This window comes from Microtus oregoni, unplaced genomic scaffold (assembly GCF_018167655.1).
Source record: "Microtus oregoni isolate MIOR12 unplaced genomic scaffold, Mior012 000032F_ref0000030, whole genome shotgun sequence".
NCBI lineage: Eukaryota > Metazoa > Chordata > Mammalia > Rodentia > Cricetidae > Microtus > Microtus oregoni.
Genome location: NW_024543091.1, coordinates 27,739,729 through 27,754,674, shown reverse-complemented (window position 1 = coordinate 27,754,674; position 14,946 = coordinate 27,739,729). Strand labels below are relative to the sequence as shown.

General features: G+C 44.6%; 1 protein-coding gene across 1 annotated transcript; it reads right to left on the bottom strand.

The window, feature by feature from the left end:
- Positions 1–3,390: 3,390 nt before the first annotated feature.
- Tmem202 (transmembrane protein 202) lies at positions 3,391–11,983 on the bottom strand. Its single transcript, XM_041679594.1, has 5 exons — positions 11,906–11,983; positions 11,461–11,707; positions 4,617–4,766; positions 4,173–4,304; positions 3,391–3,719 (listed from the first exon to the last, which is right to left on the bottom strand). Exons 1-5 carry the CDS (start codon positions 11,981–11,983, stop codon positions 3,499–3,501), a joined length of 828 nt encoding a protein of 275 aa, XP_041535528.1. The 3' UTR covers positions 3,391–3,498.
- Positions 11,984–14,946: the final 2,963 nt, after the last annotated feature.

Genomic DNA, 14,946 nt, shown 5'->3' with positions numbered 1-14,946 from the left:
ATGTTGGTTCCTAGGCTCCAAACTCAGGTCTTACACCAGTACAGCCAGCACTTTATCCAAACCTCCGAAGCCCTCAACTCGGGTCTTTTTTCTTTCTTTCCTTCCTTCCTTCCTTCCTTCCTTCCCTTCCTTTTTTTGTTGTTGTTTTGTTTTTTGAGACAGGCCACAGCCCTGGCTGTCGTGGAACTCACTCTGTAGACCAGTCAGGCCTCGAACTCACAAAGATCTCCTGCCTCTGCCTCCCAAGGGCTAGGATTAAAGGCATGCGCCACCACCACCAAGTTGGATCTTCTGATTTGGTGCTTTAGGTCTCCTGTCCTGTTATGCTATTAAGGAACATTACAGAAGCAGTTAATGACCTGATAGGCTTTCACTGTTGGATTTGTGGCCTTTTGCCCCTTGGGTCCAAGTTCTGAATAAATTACAGGTCTAGTCAGTGCTTGGCGGCTGCTTGCTCGGCCTCTTTTCTAGAACTCTTTTTATTTATTTATTTATTTATTTATTTTTACGCTAATCTGTCTTGAGACCCTAGTTTGTGTTTTGTTTGTTGTTTCTGGTGTGTGAATTGTTAGTCTTGTTTTGATGAGGACTCTCTCTCTCTCTTCCCTCTTCCCTTTCATCAACTACAAAAAGTATTTTAGGGTAGAGTATGTATCTAAGGGCAATTTATTACCCAATTTGGCTGAAAATACAATTAGCTTTTTAAAGGAACTCTTTTAAAAGTGTGTGTGTGTGTGTGTGTGTGTGTGTGTGTGTGTGTGTGTGTAGAGGTGTCCATGGAGGCCAGAAAAGGCTGTTGCATCCCCTGAAACTGAAGTTACAAAAAGCTGTGTGCTGCCAGACATGGGTGCTGAGAGCTAAACTCAGGTCTTCTGCAAGAGCACCCAGTTCTCTTAATCACTGGCCCTCTCTCCTGCTTTAAGGAATTCTTTATAATCAAAGAGAGAGAAGGGACTAATTTATTCAGTTTCTAGGGAGGCAATCAAAGTGGGAAAGCTCACTGCTCCCTAGTACCTAGGTCCTGTACAATTTCTTTCTTAGTATCCGGATTCTACTCTCACTCCAAAGTAGAACCCTCTCCCTGCCTCCCGCACCCTCCCCCAGCACCTGTTTAAAACGTCTGTTCCGTGAACATCAGTGCTCAGTGTCCTCTCAATGAAGTCAAGAAAAGTATTCAAATGAAACTGTAGATAAGGATTTTGAACCTGGATGAATAAAATAATTAGCTAATCCCCTTGCAGAGGCTGTTTACGTGGGACTGGTGGGAGGAGCTTGCCTTGACTGCGGAGTCCTCCCAGCACCAGGCACTGTCCCAAGAACAGGCTGAAGGGCGGGCAGCTATAAGGAGGCTAACTGAAGTTAGGAAGTAGCAATAAATGCTTCCAGGAAAGGCGAGTTAAGCACAGAATAAACGGTTTCCTAAGTCAGGGGTCAAATAAGGAGCTTGCTTGTGGGCTTCGGCTTCTCTGTGAGTACTCACTATCCTGCCCACTTAGAAACCAGTTGCCATCTGGGTATGTTTGGGAATTGCTGGTCAGGGGTTGGGATTATAAAAACTATGGGATGGCACCATGTAGGTTATTTTTATTTTCTACGAACATTATGTAAATCCTTATATTAAAATAAGGGTAGCCAGGAGCTTGACTTTGAGAGCAGCAAGGAAACCTGGGCACTTGGTCTGCTCCTCTGCCAGGCATGGAGAAAAGAACGAAGCTCAACCAAGGGAGCAGTGGCTGCAATGATAGGTACGAAAGACACAATGGGGGCTTGGGGAGATGGCTAAGCAGGTGAACTGCCTGACACGGAAGTATGAGAACCTGAGTTCAGATCTCCACTGTGTATGGCTATGTGCATCTCTGACCCAGTGCAGGGGAGAGGGGGCAGGTGGATCCTAGGGATCTCTAGCCAAACAGTGTAGCTGCAATGGTGAGAGACACTGTCCAGATAGATAGATAGAAAGATAGATAGATAGATAGATAGATAGATAGATAGATAGATAGACAGATAATCAATCAATCAATATGTGCAGAGTGGTAGAGGAAGACTCCTGAGATCAACTTCTGATCTATACAAGCGCATCAGGGGTGCATGCACACACACACACACACACACACACACAAACAGACACACACACACACACACACACACACACACACACACACACATTAGCAGAGGAAGGGAGGAGAGGAGGGAGAGCCGGGTATGGAGAATGAGTGTCAGGGATCTTTAGGACTCAGAGTTTGACAGGGAGCTTCAGTTAGCATTAGGGCTTTACGAAAGGCTGAAAATGTGGCTGACTGGCAGAATGCATGCTTAGCATTCATATGGCTCTGGTTCTAGCACCCTTGGCTAGAGAGGGGATTTTTGGGATAGTTGATATTTTCTCCACTGGTGACTCCCAATCCATATCCATCAGTATTACCCCACTGTTTTCCACCCTGAGAGTGCCCAAAGCCTTAGACAGTAAAAACAATTCAGGTTAACCCTCTTCATCAAGGACGGCTTAGGTTCAAGAGACTCCCCAGTGCCTGAAAACAATATGTACATACTGCATATTGTTTGCTTTTGTCATTTATGACTCCAAATTCTGTCAGCATTATCTTTAAACATATCTCAGTGAGAACTCCAGTAGTTAAGAATACTTGCTGCTGCTGGGCGGAGGTGGCACATGGGAGAAGTAGAGGCAGGTGGATCTCTGTGAGTTCGAGGCCATCCTGGTCTACAGAGTGAGTTCCAGGGCAGCCAGGGAGGTTACACAGAGAAACCCTGTCTCATTAAAAACAAAACAAAACGAAAAATACTTGTTGCTTTTCCAGAGGACCTGAGTTTAGTTCCCAGGACTCAAGTCAGACAGCTGACAACTGCCATTAACTCACGTTTCAGGGGACCTTATGCTCTCTCCTTCCTGACCTCTGGTGGCACACAGAGAGACAAAGGCACGTAGATGCAAATAAAAATAAATCTTTGCAAAAATAAAATAGATTTTCTAAGTGAATTTTTATTAACTTCTTTTTCTTGAGAGAGAGAGAGAGAGAGAGAGAGAGAGAGAGAGTGCGTGAAGAGGATATTGGATGTCCTCCATCTCCTCATTTCCACCTATTCTTTAAGGAACCTTGTGGGTGCTAGTGAGCCATTTCTTCAACCCTTCATTTTTCTTTACTATTATTATTGTTGTTGTTGTTTTGAGAGAGGATTTCTCTGTAGCTTTGGAGCCTGTCCTGGAACTAGCTCTTGTAGACCAGGCTGGCCTTGAACTCACAAAGATCTGCCTGCCTCTGCCTCCTGAGTGCTGAGATTAAAGACGTGTGCCACCACCACCTGGCAGCCCTTTCATTTCCCATGGTTTTACATATTTTGGATATGACACACACAAAAGACATTTTGTTAGCTTTAATGCTGCTATGGACATGATATCAGAAGGTTGCATCAAATTTGCACAATCTCTTCTCACTCAGCCCACCTCTGCTAGACAGCAGGATATAGCCTTCCCTGTTTCTGTCACAGTCGTGTCTTTGGTTGTTTCTTCCCGCTCACACTTGCTTGTTTCTTCTCTCTCAAACTTAGAAGTTCCACCTCAGAACTTGACTTTCCAGCTGTAGTGGGCGGTATTGTTGGCCCTGGACCGAAGCTCAGCCTGGACTTCTGCGGTGGGATCGTACTGACACTTCCATCAGGAGGATGAGATTGGAAAGTTATGTAGTTGAGGAAAGAGATGATCCCTAGAGGAGGGGAAAATTGAGGTGAGGTTTAGTAGACAGATGGTCTCTTAGCTTTAACAACAGCATTCATCTCTCATACTCAGTCTTAAAAGGTCTCCCTTCAGTAAACCCTTCCCTCCCCCGGCCGGGTTGATTTACCCTCCAGTGACTGCTGCTTTAGACTATTCCAGTCTGGTTAGAATACAGCTTGACTCCCCTGGATTTCAACAATGCTGCTATTGTTTTCTGTGGGCCCTTCAGCAAGTTACTTAACCCATCCACACCTCATTTTGTGAGAGAACAAGTTACTAATTCTAGGCTTTTGATTGTCAAATCTAAGCTTTTCCCAACACACCACAGTGCCTCTCCACATATAAACCTGCCATGCTTCTATTTCTTCTCGATTCTACCCTCCTGTTACAGAAATGACTTCCTGTTCCCTCCTCTTTAGCGCAGAGCTGGGGGCTGACTCACCAGCACAGATATACAAGATGTCACTGCACCAATTAAGATAATAGGCCCACAGGAACTCTGAATCCATGGTGCTCTTTGTGTACCATTCCACCTGGGCCAGAAACAGGTTGAGGCAGAGGAGCAAGCAGACAGCTGGGACCAGAAGGAAAGATGTCATAAACTATCAGCATCTTCCATCTGCTTTGACTGCCACCCCCAGCTCCTCTTTCATTTGCAGAGATCATATCCATGGCGAAGATCAAAAGATTAAAGATGAGAGGAAGAAGGGGTCCACCCCTTGGTATAAGACAGTTAAGGCATGCTCTATGCAATGAGATAGGGCAGGGAGCTGGCCACTCGGTGGGATGCTGAAGCACGGTAACAGATAGGGAAGAGCATGAGAGCCCCAGAAACGCTTAGTCTCCTGGACTGTTTTACCTTGGTGTGTTAGTTGTCAGTCAGTACCTGAGCAGAAGTTGAGGATGGACACCTTCAGATCCAACTTAGAGGACACGATTCCTTCGGCAGGGCGGCAAGAGCTGAGGAGCAAGGCAAGGCCAGTGAGCATGCAGAGGATGGAGATGATGAACAAGGCCCTGGAATACTGGAGGTAATCTGCAAGGAGAGGAAAGGCTTGGTTAGTCCAGTAAATAACATCCTCCAAGAAAGCTGGAGAGCGGGCAGAGGGGCACACACCTGCCATCCCAGTACTCAGGAATTGGCGACAGGAGGACTAGGGAGTTCCAGGTCAGCCAAAGCTACATAGTGAATTCCAGGCTAGCCTGGGCTACTTGAGACCTGTCTCAGACAGACAAACAAATGGGTATATAATTAAAGATAGAAGCCGGGTGGTGGTGGCGCACGCCTTTAATCCCAGCACTCGGGAGGCAGAGGCAGGCGGATCTCTTGAGTTTGAGGCCAGCTTGGTCTACAAGAACTAGTTCCAGGACAGACAGGCTCCAAAGCTACACAGAGAAACCTTGTCTCAAAACAACCAAAACCAAAACCAAAAAATAATTAAAGCTAGATAAAATCTCAGAGATGGGAGAAGGACAGAAGATGAAATGGAGTTTGCCATGTGGTACCATGGACACTAATAAGATCTTCTTACTAAGTATTCATTGTCTCTTTATTACCACCCCCCCCCCCCGCTTCTGATACAGGGTTTCCCTACGCATCCAATCTGGCACTGAATTTTTGATCCTTCTGTGCCTGTGCTGGAATTACACCCCACTAGTACCTAATTACGTGGAATTTTCTTTAGTGTGAAGACAAAGCCCAGCCCCATAAACATAATTTTCAGTGGCTATCTATACACTAGTCTATCACGGTCACTACTTGCCCAATAAATTATCTATTGTTGAACCTGGAGTTTGTTTTTCTGTTTTTTTTTCTCTTGTCACCTGAAGACTACAAAATGGAGTCACATTTACTTTAGCTTCTATACTGCAATGATTTCAAATTCAAATTTATCATAATATAGGGATTATACCCACAGTCCTCTCTTTTTCTGAGAGGCTCCCAAGGCCTTATTTCACATTTGTTTAGGAGTCTGGAAGATCATTCCAATATCATGGAATATTATTTTAACTATGTGAATATGTGTTACATTTGTTTATGATGCACTTGTTTAACAATGTAAGGATGCGTATTGAATTATGTAAAGATGTGTTTGTTTCACTTGCCTGCATAAGGCACCTGACTGGTCTAATAAAGAGCTGAATGGCGGATAGCTAGGCAAAAGAGGGATAGGCAAGGTTGGTGGCAGAGAGAATAAATAGGAGAGGAAATCTATGCTTGAGAGAAGAACAAAAGCAAGAAGAGAGGAGAGAACAAGAGAGATGCCTGGGGCCAGACACCAGGCAGTCACCAGTCAACCAGACGTAGAGACGGCAGGAAAGTAAGATAAAAAGAAAGGTAAAACTCCCTAAGGCAAAACATAGATAAAGAGAAACAGATTAAAATAAAAGCTAAGATAAGGCTGAGCATTCATAATTAATATTAAATCTCTAAGTCATGATTTGGGAGCTGGTTGGTGGCCAAAAAAGTCTGGTACGTTCCAGTGGCTTTACCCAAGTGCCAGCCCTTTTTTCTTGTTCTCGTTCTCTCTCTCTCTCTCTCTCTCTCTCTCTCTCTCTCTCTCTTTCTCCCTCTCTCTCTCTCTGCTCTTTGAGAAAGGGTCTCACTATGTAGCTTTGGCTGACCTAGAGCTCACTACGCAGCCCAGGCTGGCCATGAACTCTGCCTCCAAAGTGCAGGGGCCCTTTCTTCTCTCTTCTCTTAGTTCTGCCTGTGTGGAGTGGATGCTGATTCTAGAGTAAGGGTGGTAGGTACATCCCCGGCCTGAAACCTATCCCTCCTCTGGCTTCCCATCATTATTTTACTGAAGATTTAATAAACGGACAGAAATTTCTACCTGGGAGTAGAAGCTTTTCTGATCTACTATGGTCCTAACGACCTCTCCAGCATCGTTTGGGTGGGACACTCCTCTCTAGTTTCTTTCACACATGACTGAAGCTCAGCCCTATCACTGAAAGTTCTAGAAGCCCTGTGTTTCCTTTCAGTTTATCCATGCTTGGGACTGAACCCAGGACCTTGTTCATGTCAGCCAGGCATTCTGCACTCTACTCAAGACCCCACTCTTTCTATTGTGTTTTCATTGTTTTCTGTGTGTGATGCCTGTCCACCACATCGAGTATGCATGGAAGCCAGAAGAGGGTGTCAGACACCCCTGGAACTGTTGGTAAGCCACCATGTGAGAGCTGAGAAACTAACCCAGGTCCTCTAGAAGAGCGGCAAGTTATCTTAACCTCTGAGTCAGCTCTCAGCATCACTTTTAAAAGTCAGAGTCAGTATTCACTCTTGGGCTAACCTTGAACTCAAGATAACCCTGCGGATTCCTTCAAAGTACTGGGATTACAGGAGTGTGTTATCACACCCAGCCCCTCTAAGCACAGTTAAACCTAAAAATCCAAGTGCAGTTTCCAAGCAACCTAGAACAAAGAATTTGTGTACCGAGACTATTTTAATTTGTCAGGAATGGTGGTGCACGCCTTTGATTCCAGCACTTGGGAAGCAGAGGCAATCAGATTTTTGTGAGTTCAAGGCCAGCATAGTCTACCTTGTGAGTTCCAGGAAAATCAGAGCTACTTAGTCGTTGAGACCCTGTCTCAAAACAAACAAACAGATTATTTCAGTTTTATCCAGGTGAGGTGGTACACGCAGGTAATCCTAGCATTTAGGATGCACATGCAAGAGGATCAGAAGTTTTAGGTTGTCCTCAACTACATAGTCAGCCGAAGACCCTATCTTTAAAAAGAAAAAAAGCAAGTTAAACAAAACGAAGCTTTAAAAAAAAGATATGCAAGATTTGCCTCATAAATTTCATTTTATTTTCTCCAGCCTGTTCCTTATGATAAAAAATAATCCTTTCCATTGACAGAAAGTATAAGCCTGACCACAGAGGTGAATTGCTTTGAGGCTTCCAACAAGTTAGCACACGAGAAAGAAAATAATTTAAAGGTGGCATCTATCCTAAAGATTGGGACGCTGAGATTGAGCAGGCCATGTAACCTTGAGACCCATCAGCCCAGATGGTTCTGTGTGAAACCCTGTCACCTAGGTAACTTTTGCAGTATTTAACTCTCAATATCCCAATCAGTCCTTGTCTACAGCAGGGAACTTGGCCCAAGTTGGATCGATTTGATTATTATGCTAGGAAATGTCGGTTTCCTCTTTTCTTGTGTGAACTAAAGAGATGTAAGGCTAAGCTTGGAGATCATTTTTCGGCACCAACACATAATAAACAGGAAAACCTGGACTGTGGAGATAAAACAAAACATAAACAACGATGAGTGTCAACTGAACATTAGAGAGTCTGGCTGACTCCGTGGCTTGGTTTTCCTTGTCTGGGAGCCCAGTCTTGAGTCCCTTCACACCCTCTGCCCTTCCTGGCCTTGGCAGCTTATGACAGTCTTATCTTTAAAAAGTTCACCCTTAGGCTGACACTAGTTCACAGGATTTGTGTGTGTGTGTGTGTGTGTGTGTGTGTGTGTGTGTGTATGGGTGGATGTGTGTAGGCAGCAAGATGGCTCAGTGGGTAAAGGCACTTCTTGATGCCAAGCCAAAAAACCTGAATCGCACCGGGTTGTGGTAGCACACACCTTTAATCCCAGCCCTCAAGAGGCACAGGCAGGTGGATCCCTGTGAGTTTCGAGGCCAGCCTGATCTACAGACCTAGTTCCACAACAGCCAGGGCTATGCAGAGAAATCCTGTCTCCAAAAACAAACTAACAACAACAGCAGAAAAAAAAAAACAAAAACAAACTAAAAAAAACACAAACAAAAAAACACCAAAAAATCAGAGTTGGATCCCTGGAACCCATAGGGTGGGAGGAGAAAACCAACTCTGGATAGTTGTGCTCGGACCTCCACAAATGTGCTACGGCATACACATACCTATGTATACACACAAATAAATAAATAAATATGTAACACATGCATGTTAATACACACACATGATGTTTGAAACAGGTCTGGCTATGTAACCCAAGCTGGTCTCAAACTTACAATTTTCCTCCACTTTCAAGGAATGAGGTTACAGGCATGTGCTAGCATGCTTAATATACTTTTTTTTTCCTGAATAAGATCACATGATCATTTTTCTTTTTGAGATAGAGTTTTGTGTATTGCAGGCTTTCTTAAACTGAATTCTGATCCTCTGTCTCTGCCTTCTGAATACTAAGAGTATAACCAGGTGCTAATGCTTTGCATAAACCTTGCTCATGGTAGGCAAGCCTGCTGCCTACTTAACCACACCACAGCCCTCTACATTGAGACAGGGTTGCTCTATGCGGCCCTTTGCTGTCCTATAACTCACTATGTAGACCAGGCTGGCCTCATACTCACAGACATCCTCCTGCCTCTGCCTCCTAAGTGCTGGGGTTAGAAGTATGCATCACTAAGTCCGGCACCTTTCATTTTTATTTTAATTTTTCTTTTTCAGAACTGGGGACTTGTGATGTCTTCCTGCTGCATCAACTACTAGAGATATTCCCAATTGGAGTGTAGTATTCAGAGGATGAAGGCACGCTGCTGGGAGTTCTTTCTAAGATGCACAGTGCACACTCTCTTTCCCCATAAGGGGAATACGCACTTCTTTCATCCCACAACCTTCACTAACTTCACCTCCTCAGCTCCTGCAAAGCTACATGGATCCTTGCAGCTTTGTGGGAGCAAGCAAAGCTTGGGCCTCACAGAGTCTAGCCCTCTCAGTTAAGCAGTTCTACTCACAAGAATCTTAATGCCACATATTACACAGCCCAGTGAAATGCCTAACTATAGTGTTTAAAACATCTGTATTTGGTTAACTTCATTGGTTTTGTCTTTTAATCCATCTAACAACAACAAAAAACAGTAAACCAAAATCAAAGGTCCTAACACTGAATTCAAACCTTCACTTCCTATAGAACCAAAACTCTCTACTTTTCTAAGAGATTTCTTTATTTCTTTCATTTATTTTTATTTTATGTGCATCGGTGTTTTGCCTGTATGTATGTCTGTGTGAAGGTGTCAGATACTGGAGTTACAGACAGTTGTGAGCTGCTGTGTGGATGTTGGGAATTGAGCCCAGGTCCTTTGGAAGAGCAGCCAGTGCTCCATCTCTCCAGCCCCAAATACTTTTTTTTGAGGGGGGAGGGTTTCTCTGTGTAGCATTGGAACCTGTCCTGGAACCCACTCTATAGACCAGGCTGGCCTTGAACTCACAGAGACCTGCCTGCTTCTGCTTCCCAAATGCTGGGATTAAAGGCGTGTGCCACCATTACCCGGCAAGATTTATTTTCTATTTGTGTGTAAGTGAGTGTATGTCACAAGTTGGGATGTGGTGCTGTAGAGGGTGTCAGAGGCCCTGGAGCTGGAGTAACTAGCAGCCCTGAGCCATCTGACATAGGTGCCAGGAACCATAATCTGGGTCCTCTGAAAGAGTAAGCAAGCGTTTTTAACCCCTTAGCCACTGCTCCATCCTGATTTTGAGACAGCATCTTTTTTTTTTTTTCTTTTTCGAGACAGGGTTTCTCTGTGGTTTTGATTCCTGTCCTGGAACTTGCTCTGTAGACCAAGCTGGTCTCGAACTCACAGAGATCCACCTGCCTCTGCCTCCCAAGTGCTGGGATTAAAGGCGTGTGCCACCACCGCCCGGTTTGAGACAGCATCTTGCTAGTTGCCCAGAATTAACTAGAATTTGCTATGTAGACCAGTACTGGGATTAAAGGCAAGTGTTATCACACTTAATTCAAAAAAAATTTTTTTTATTCTTTTTTTTTTTTTTTTTGGTTTTTCGAGACAGGGTTTCTCTGTGGCTTTGCTTTTTATTCTTTTTGAGACAGGATCTCACTGTGTTGCTCTGTCACGGAATTTACTCTATAGCCAAGGCTGATCTTGAACTCACAGAGAACCTCCTGCTTCTGCCTTCTGAGTGCTGGGATTTAAGGCATATGTCACTATGGACCACCCTTAATTCAATTTTTTTAAAAAATATTTATTTATTTATTATGTATACAATATTCTGTCTGTGTGTATGCCTGCAGGCCAGAAGAGGGCACCAGACCTCATTCCAGATGGTTGTGAGCTACCATGTGGTTGCCGGGAATTGAACTCAGGACCTTTGGAAGAGCAGGCAATGCTCTTAACCACTGAGCCATCTCTCCAGCCCCTAATTCAAATTTTTAAAGTAAGACTTGTGTGTGGTGAGTGTGTGCACACACATGCATGTGTGTGTGTGTGTGTGCATGTGTGTGTGTGCATGTACACACACATGCAGCGCTGGGGGCAGACCTCAGGGCCTTGTATTTGGTAAGTGTGTACTCTACTAGGTACTTCATTCCCAGCTCTGACTTCATCTTTCAAAGGGCAGAAAGTTTAGCTGTCAAAGCATCAAAACTCTCAGGACCTCTGGTACTAAAAGACCCACCTGTGTGTGTCAGTAAGAAGCCTAATCTAGAGAGAGGAGTCCAGGTAAAAAAAGGACACCCAAATATCAATGGTGGGAGTCACCTGTATCCAAACCTGTCCCAAGCTTACATAGTAGCATCTTCTAAATATCAAAAGAATACCACCAGCTCATAATCATTTGGGACAGGAATCAACCTGGGCTAGGAAAGAGGACATATACAGGATACCAGTAGAAAGGGCAGTCACATTCACAACTTGTCTCAGATCCAAAGATCTTGAAGGAAGAAAAGCAAAAGCACAATGTGGCAGAAAACTCTGGAACCGTGGGGCCTGTGACATCGACTCTCGTGGCACTCACAGGGTGGCTTGGGTGCGTGGCTCCAGCACAGCTCATGGTTGCATAAGGTCCAGAGTCCTGCGTTGAGCTCAAGGCCATTGTTGGTCACCAGGAACTGCACCCAGCTCAGTGGGGATGTGCAGATCAGCACCAGGAGGCTAAAGCCAGAGAGGCTGCCACCGAACATCCGGGTGTAGGTGTATGCCTGATCCACATACTGCTGCCGCTTCTGGGCTGGCATCGAGTGCTTGTTGGTGGGAAGGGTAGGCTACAAGGATGAGGGAAATAGTGCCCGAGAAGCTAGCCCCAGGTCTCCAAAGTCTCCTCTCTCTCTACCTAGGCTTGATTTGTAGGCCTGTTTCCTTACCTCTTGTTTAAAACTCAACATTTCTAAGGTGGTCTTTTCTGTCTAGCTCTGTCTTCAAGTCCCCTTCCTTCCCTCCCCTCGGACTTTCTGTCTCCTCACCCTTTGGTATTTCCGGTCCCCTTTTATTTTGGTGACCTCAGGACTGTAGAAGGTCATGGTTTGTTCCTTCCTCTCCATGTTGGCAGCCAGTTCACTTTCTAACTGCCATGGAATTTGTCGCAACGTCTCCTCACGCATGGCCAGAAGAATCCTTGGTAAATGTCCTGATTCTCCTTCATTTTTTCCCCATTCTTATCGCACCAGGAAGAAATCACTAGTGTGTGTGTGTGTGTGTGTGTGTGTGTGTGTGAGAGAGAGAGAGAGAGAGAGAGAGAGAGAGAGGGGTGTTCACTACATTTCTGACTTTATTAAACAAATTTACACATCTATTCTCAGAAGTTGTGTGCCAGACTTCATGCCAGCCCCTGAAATATGAAGGTAAAGACACAGTTCTCTCAGAATAAATTTTAATAGTGTAACTCAAATTTCATTGTTTGTGATTATAATTGAAGATTGTGAGTGCATCCATAGCCGTAGCCTACACAGTTCTTGCTTTTGCCAGAACTCTAGGAGTCTTGATATCGCTATGAACCTGTCAGTCACGGCCCTCTGTGCAGCATCCATCTCCTCCCTTTTTCACTCAGGTTCCCTTTTATTTGAAAATAAAGAAAATTTTTTATAAGGCCAGTTGATGGTGGTGCACGCCTTTAATACCAGCACTCAGGAGGCAGATGTGGGCAGATCTCCGTGAGTTTGAGGCCAGTCTGGTCTACAAAGAAAGTCCCAGGACTAAGCAGCTAAACAGTAAATCCCTGTCTCAAAAAAAAAAAATTGTATTAGTACGAGTCTGTGTGTATTCGTGTGTGTGATGGGTGATTTGCATGTAGAGGTCAGAGGGGCGTCCCTTTTCCTTCCATCTCTACATGTGCTCTCGGACTCTCACATGGATGGCCAGCCAGGCTTGTACAAAGCCTTCAGCTACTGACTCGTCTCGCTGTCCTCTCATTCCCTCTTTTCAGTACCTTCTGCCCATGGAAGGACACTCTACTGCTGACACACTGCTGGCAGGACCCACTACAATGCCAGAAGTCGTTGCCCTGGACATGAAAATCTGATGTGCTAAAGGTAACCACTCTTCAAGATACTGCGGTGGTGTAGGCTCTATATCTTTCCCTGGTCCGGCTCAGTCCATCAATGCCCTAGTGATAACCTGTCTCTTTCTTAAACAACTGTCTGCACCTGATCCTAACCTCTCACCTGCTAAGAACTCAAAAAACCAAAGACACACAAAAAAAAATCAAAGACACAATGCAGAGGGCAGTCTGTCCTTCAGACTGGGGGTTGTTTCAAATCAATACTCTGCCACATCACCAGCTCTAGCTTGGCACATATAGAAACACTGGTTCCTAAACTGGTCTGAATCTAGATGCCTGACTATAAGCTTGTCCTAGCACACACTCTTCCTGACTCCCATGACCTGCTTAAACCTGTTCTGTAGTCTGACTGGTGAGAACCACTAGTTCTATATATCAATCCATGCCCACACTGTAGCATGCAGACTTCCTTGTGTGTGAATAATGTATTTGTATGTGCCATGTATCCACATGTATATACATACGTGTGCAGGTACATGAATACACATGTATATGGAAGCCATAGGTTGACATCAATTGTCTACCTCAAGAAACCTGGAACTTGCCAATATGGCTAGACTGATCAGAAAGGCCCAGGGAGACTAGCATCTCTACTTCCCCAGCACTGAGGTTACAGATTCATGCCACCGCTCCAGGCTTTGTGTGTGAGTATTGGGAATTGAACTCAGGTCTTTGTGCATGTATGACAAACTGTAAACAGAGACTGCACTTTCATTTCCTGGCTTCCCAGACCTGAATAATCACCCAGAAACTACATTAATTATAACACTGTTTGGCCAAAGGCTCAGGCATATTCCTAGCTAGCTCTTACAAATTAAATTAACCTATTTCTATTAATCTATGTATTGCTACAAGGTTGTGGCTTACTGGTAATGTTCTGGCATCTTTTTCTTTCAGCAGCTACATGACATCTCCTCAACTCCACCTACTCTCTCTCCACATCCCTGTTCAGATTTCTCACCTAAGCCTTTGGCTGAAACAGCTTTATTCATCAACCACTGAAAGCAACATATATACTGAAGGACATCCTGCATCAACAAACACTTCTTTTCTCTAAGGTTTTGTTTATTTTATGTTTAATGACATGTATATGTATGTTGGCATGTGCATGTCAGTGCAGGTGTCTCCAGAGACCAGAAGAGAGTGTCATTCTCTATGAGCTGCCTGATGTGAGTGCTGGGAACTGAACTCGGGTTCTCTGTAAGAACAGCCTGAGGTGCTTCTTTTCCAACTGAACTGTCTCTCCCCCCACTCTGCTCCTCTGGTGTATCATAGGCTGATCTTAAACTCATAGTCCTCCTGAATCCGTCTCTTCCACACTTGCCTACTAGCGGGAATCAACACAGAAAGAAGCTTCTGCCAAAGTACTATCCAGCTTTTCCCAGCATTCATTCCATGCCTGGAAGCAGAGTATTCAGTGATGAATGGCTGGATGACTAACACACTTTCAGACACATCACAGAGGTTGGAATGGTTAACACTATCAGAAGAAAATAGAGAAGGTGTATTTTAAAGGGATCGCTCAGGTAATCAACACGGGGAGCTTTTAGGGCAAAGACGTTTGCCAAGGCAGGAAGCACTAGTATTGTGACTCCACCAGGTACAATGTAAGGTTACAACTAGGTGTGGTGGCTCACACCTGTATCTCAGGAGTCATAGGGAAGATGATCACCCATGAGTTTAAAGCTAGCCTGGGCTACAGAGTAAGTTCCTGGTCAGCCTAGATAAAGCATTAGATACTGTCTAAAAATACAAAACAAAACCATACATTGCTTACCACAACTAGATGTTTAGACCCCATTGCTGAAGACAGCACACACTTTGGTTGTAGGATGTAGAAATCCACCAGGACCCGACCTTGAGACTTCCATTCTGCCGGTTAGCTTTCATACCAACAGGTACTCTGCAGGCTGCTGGGGGAGAAGCGACATCAGCAGCCTTACCCAG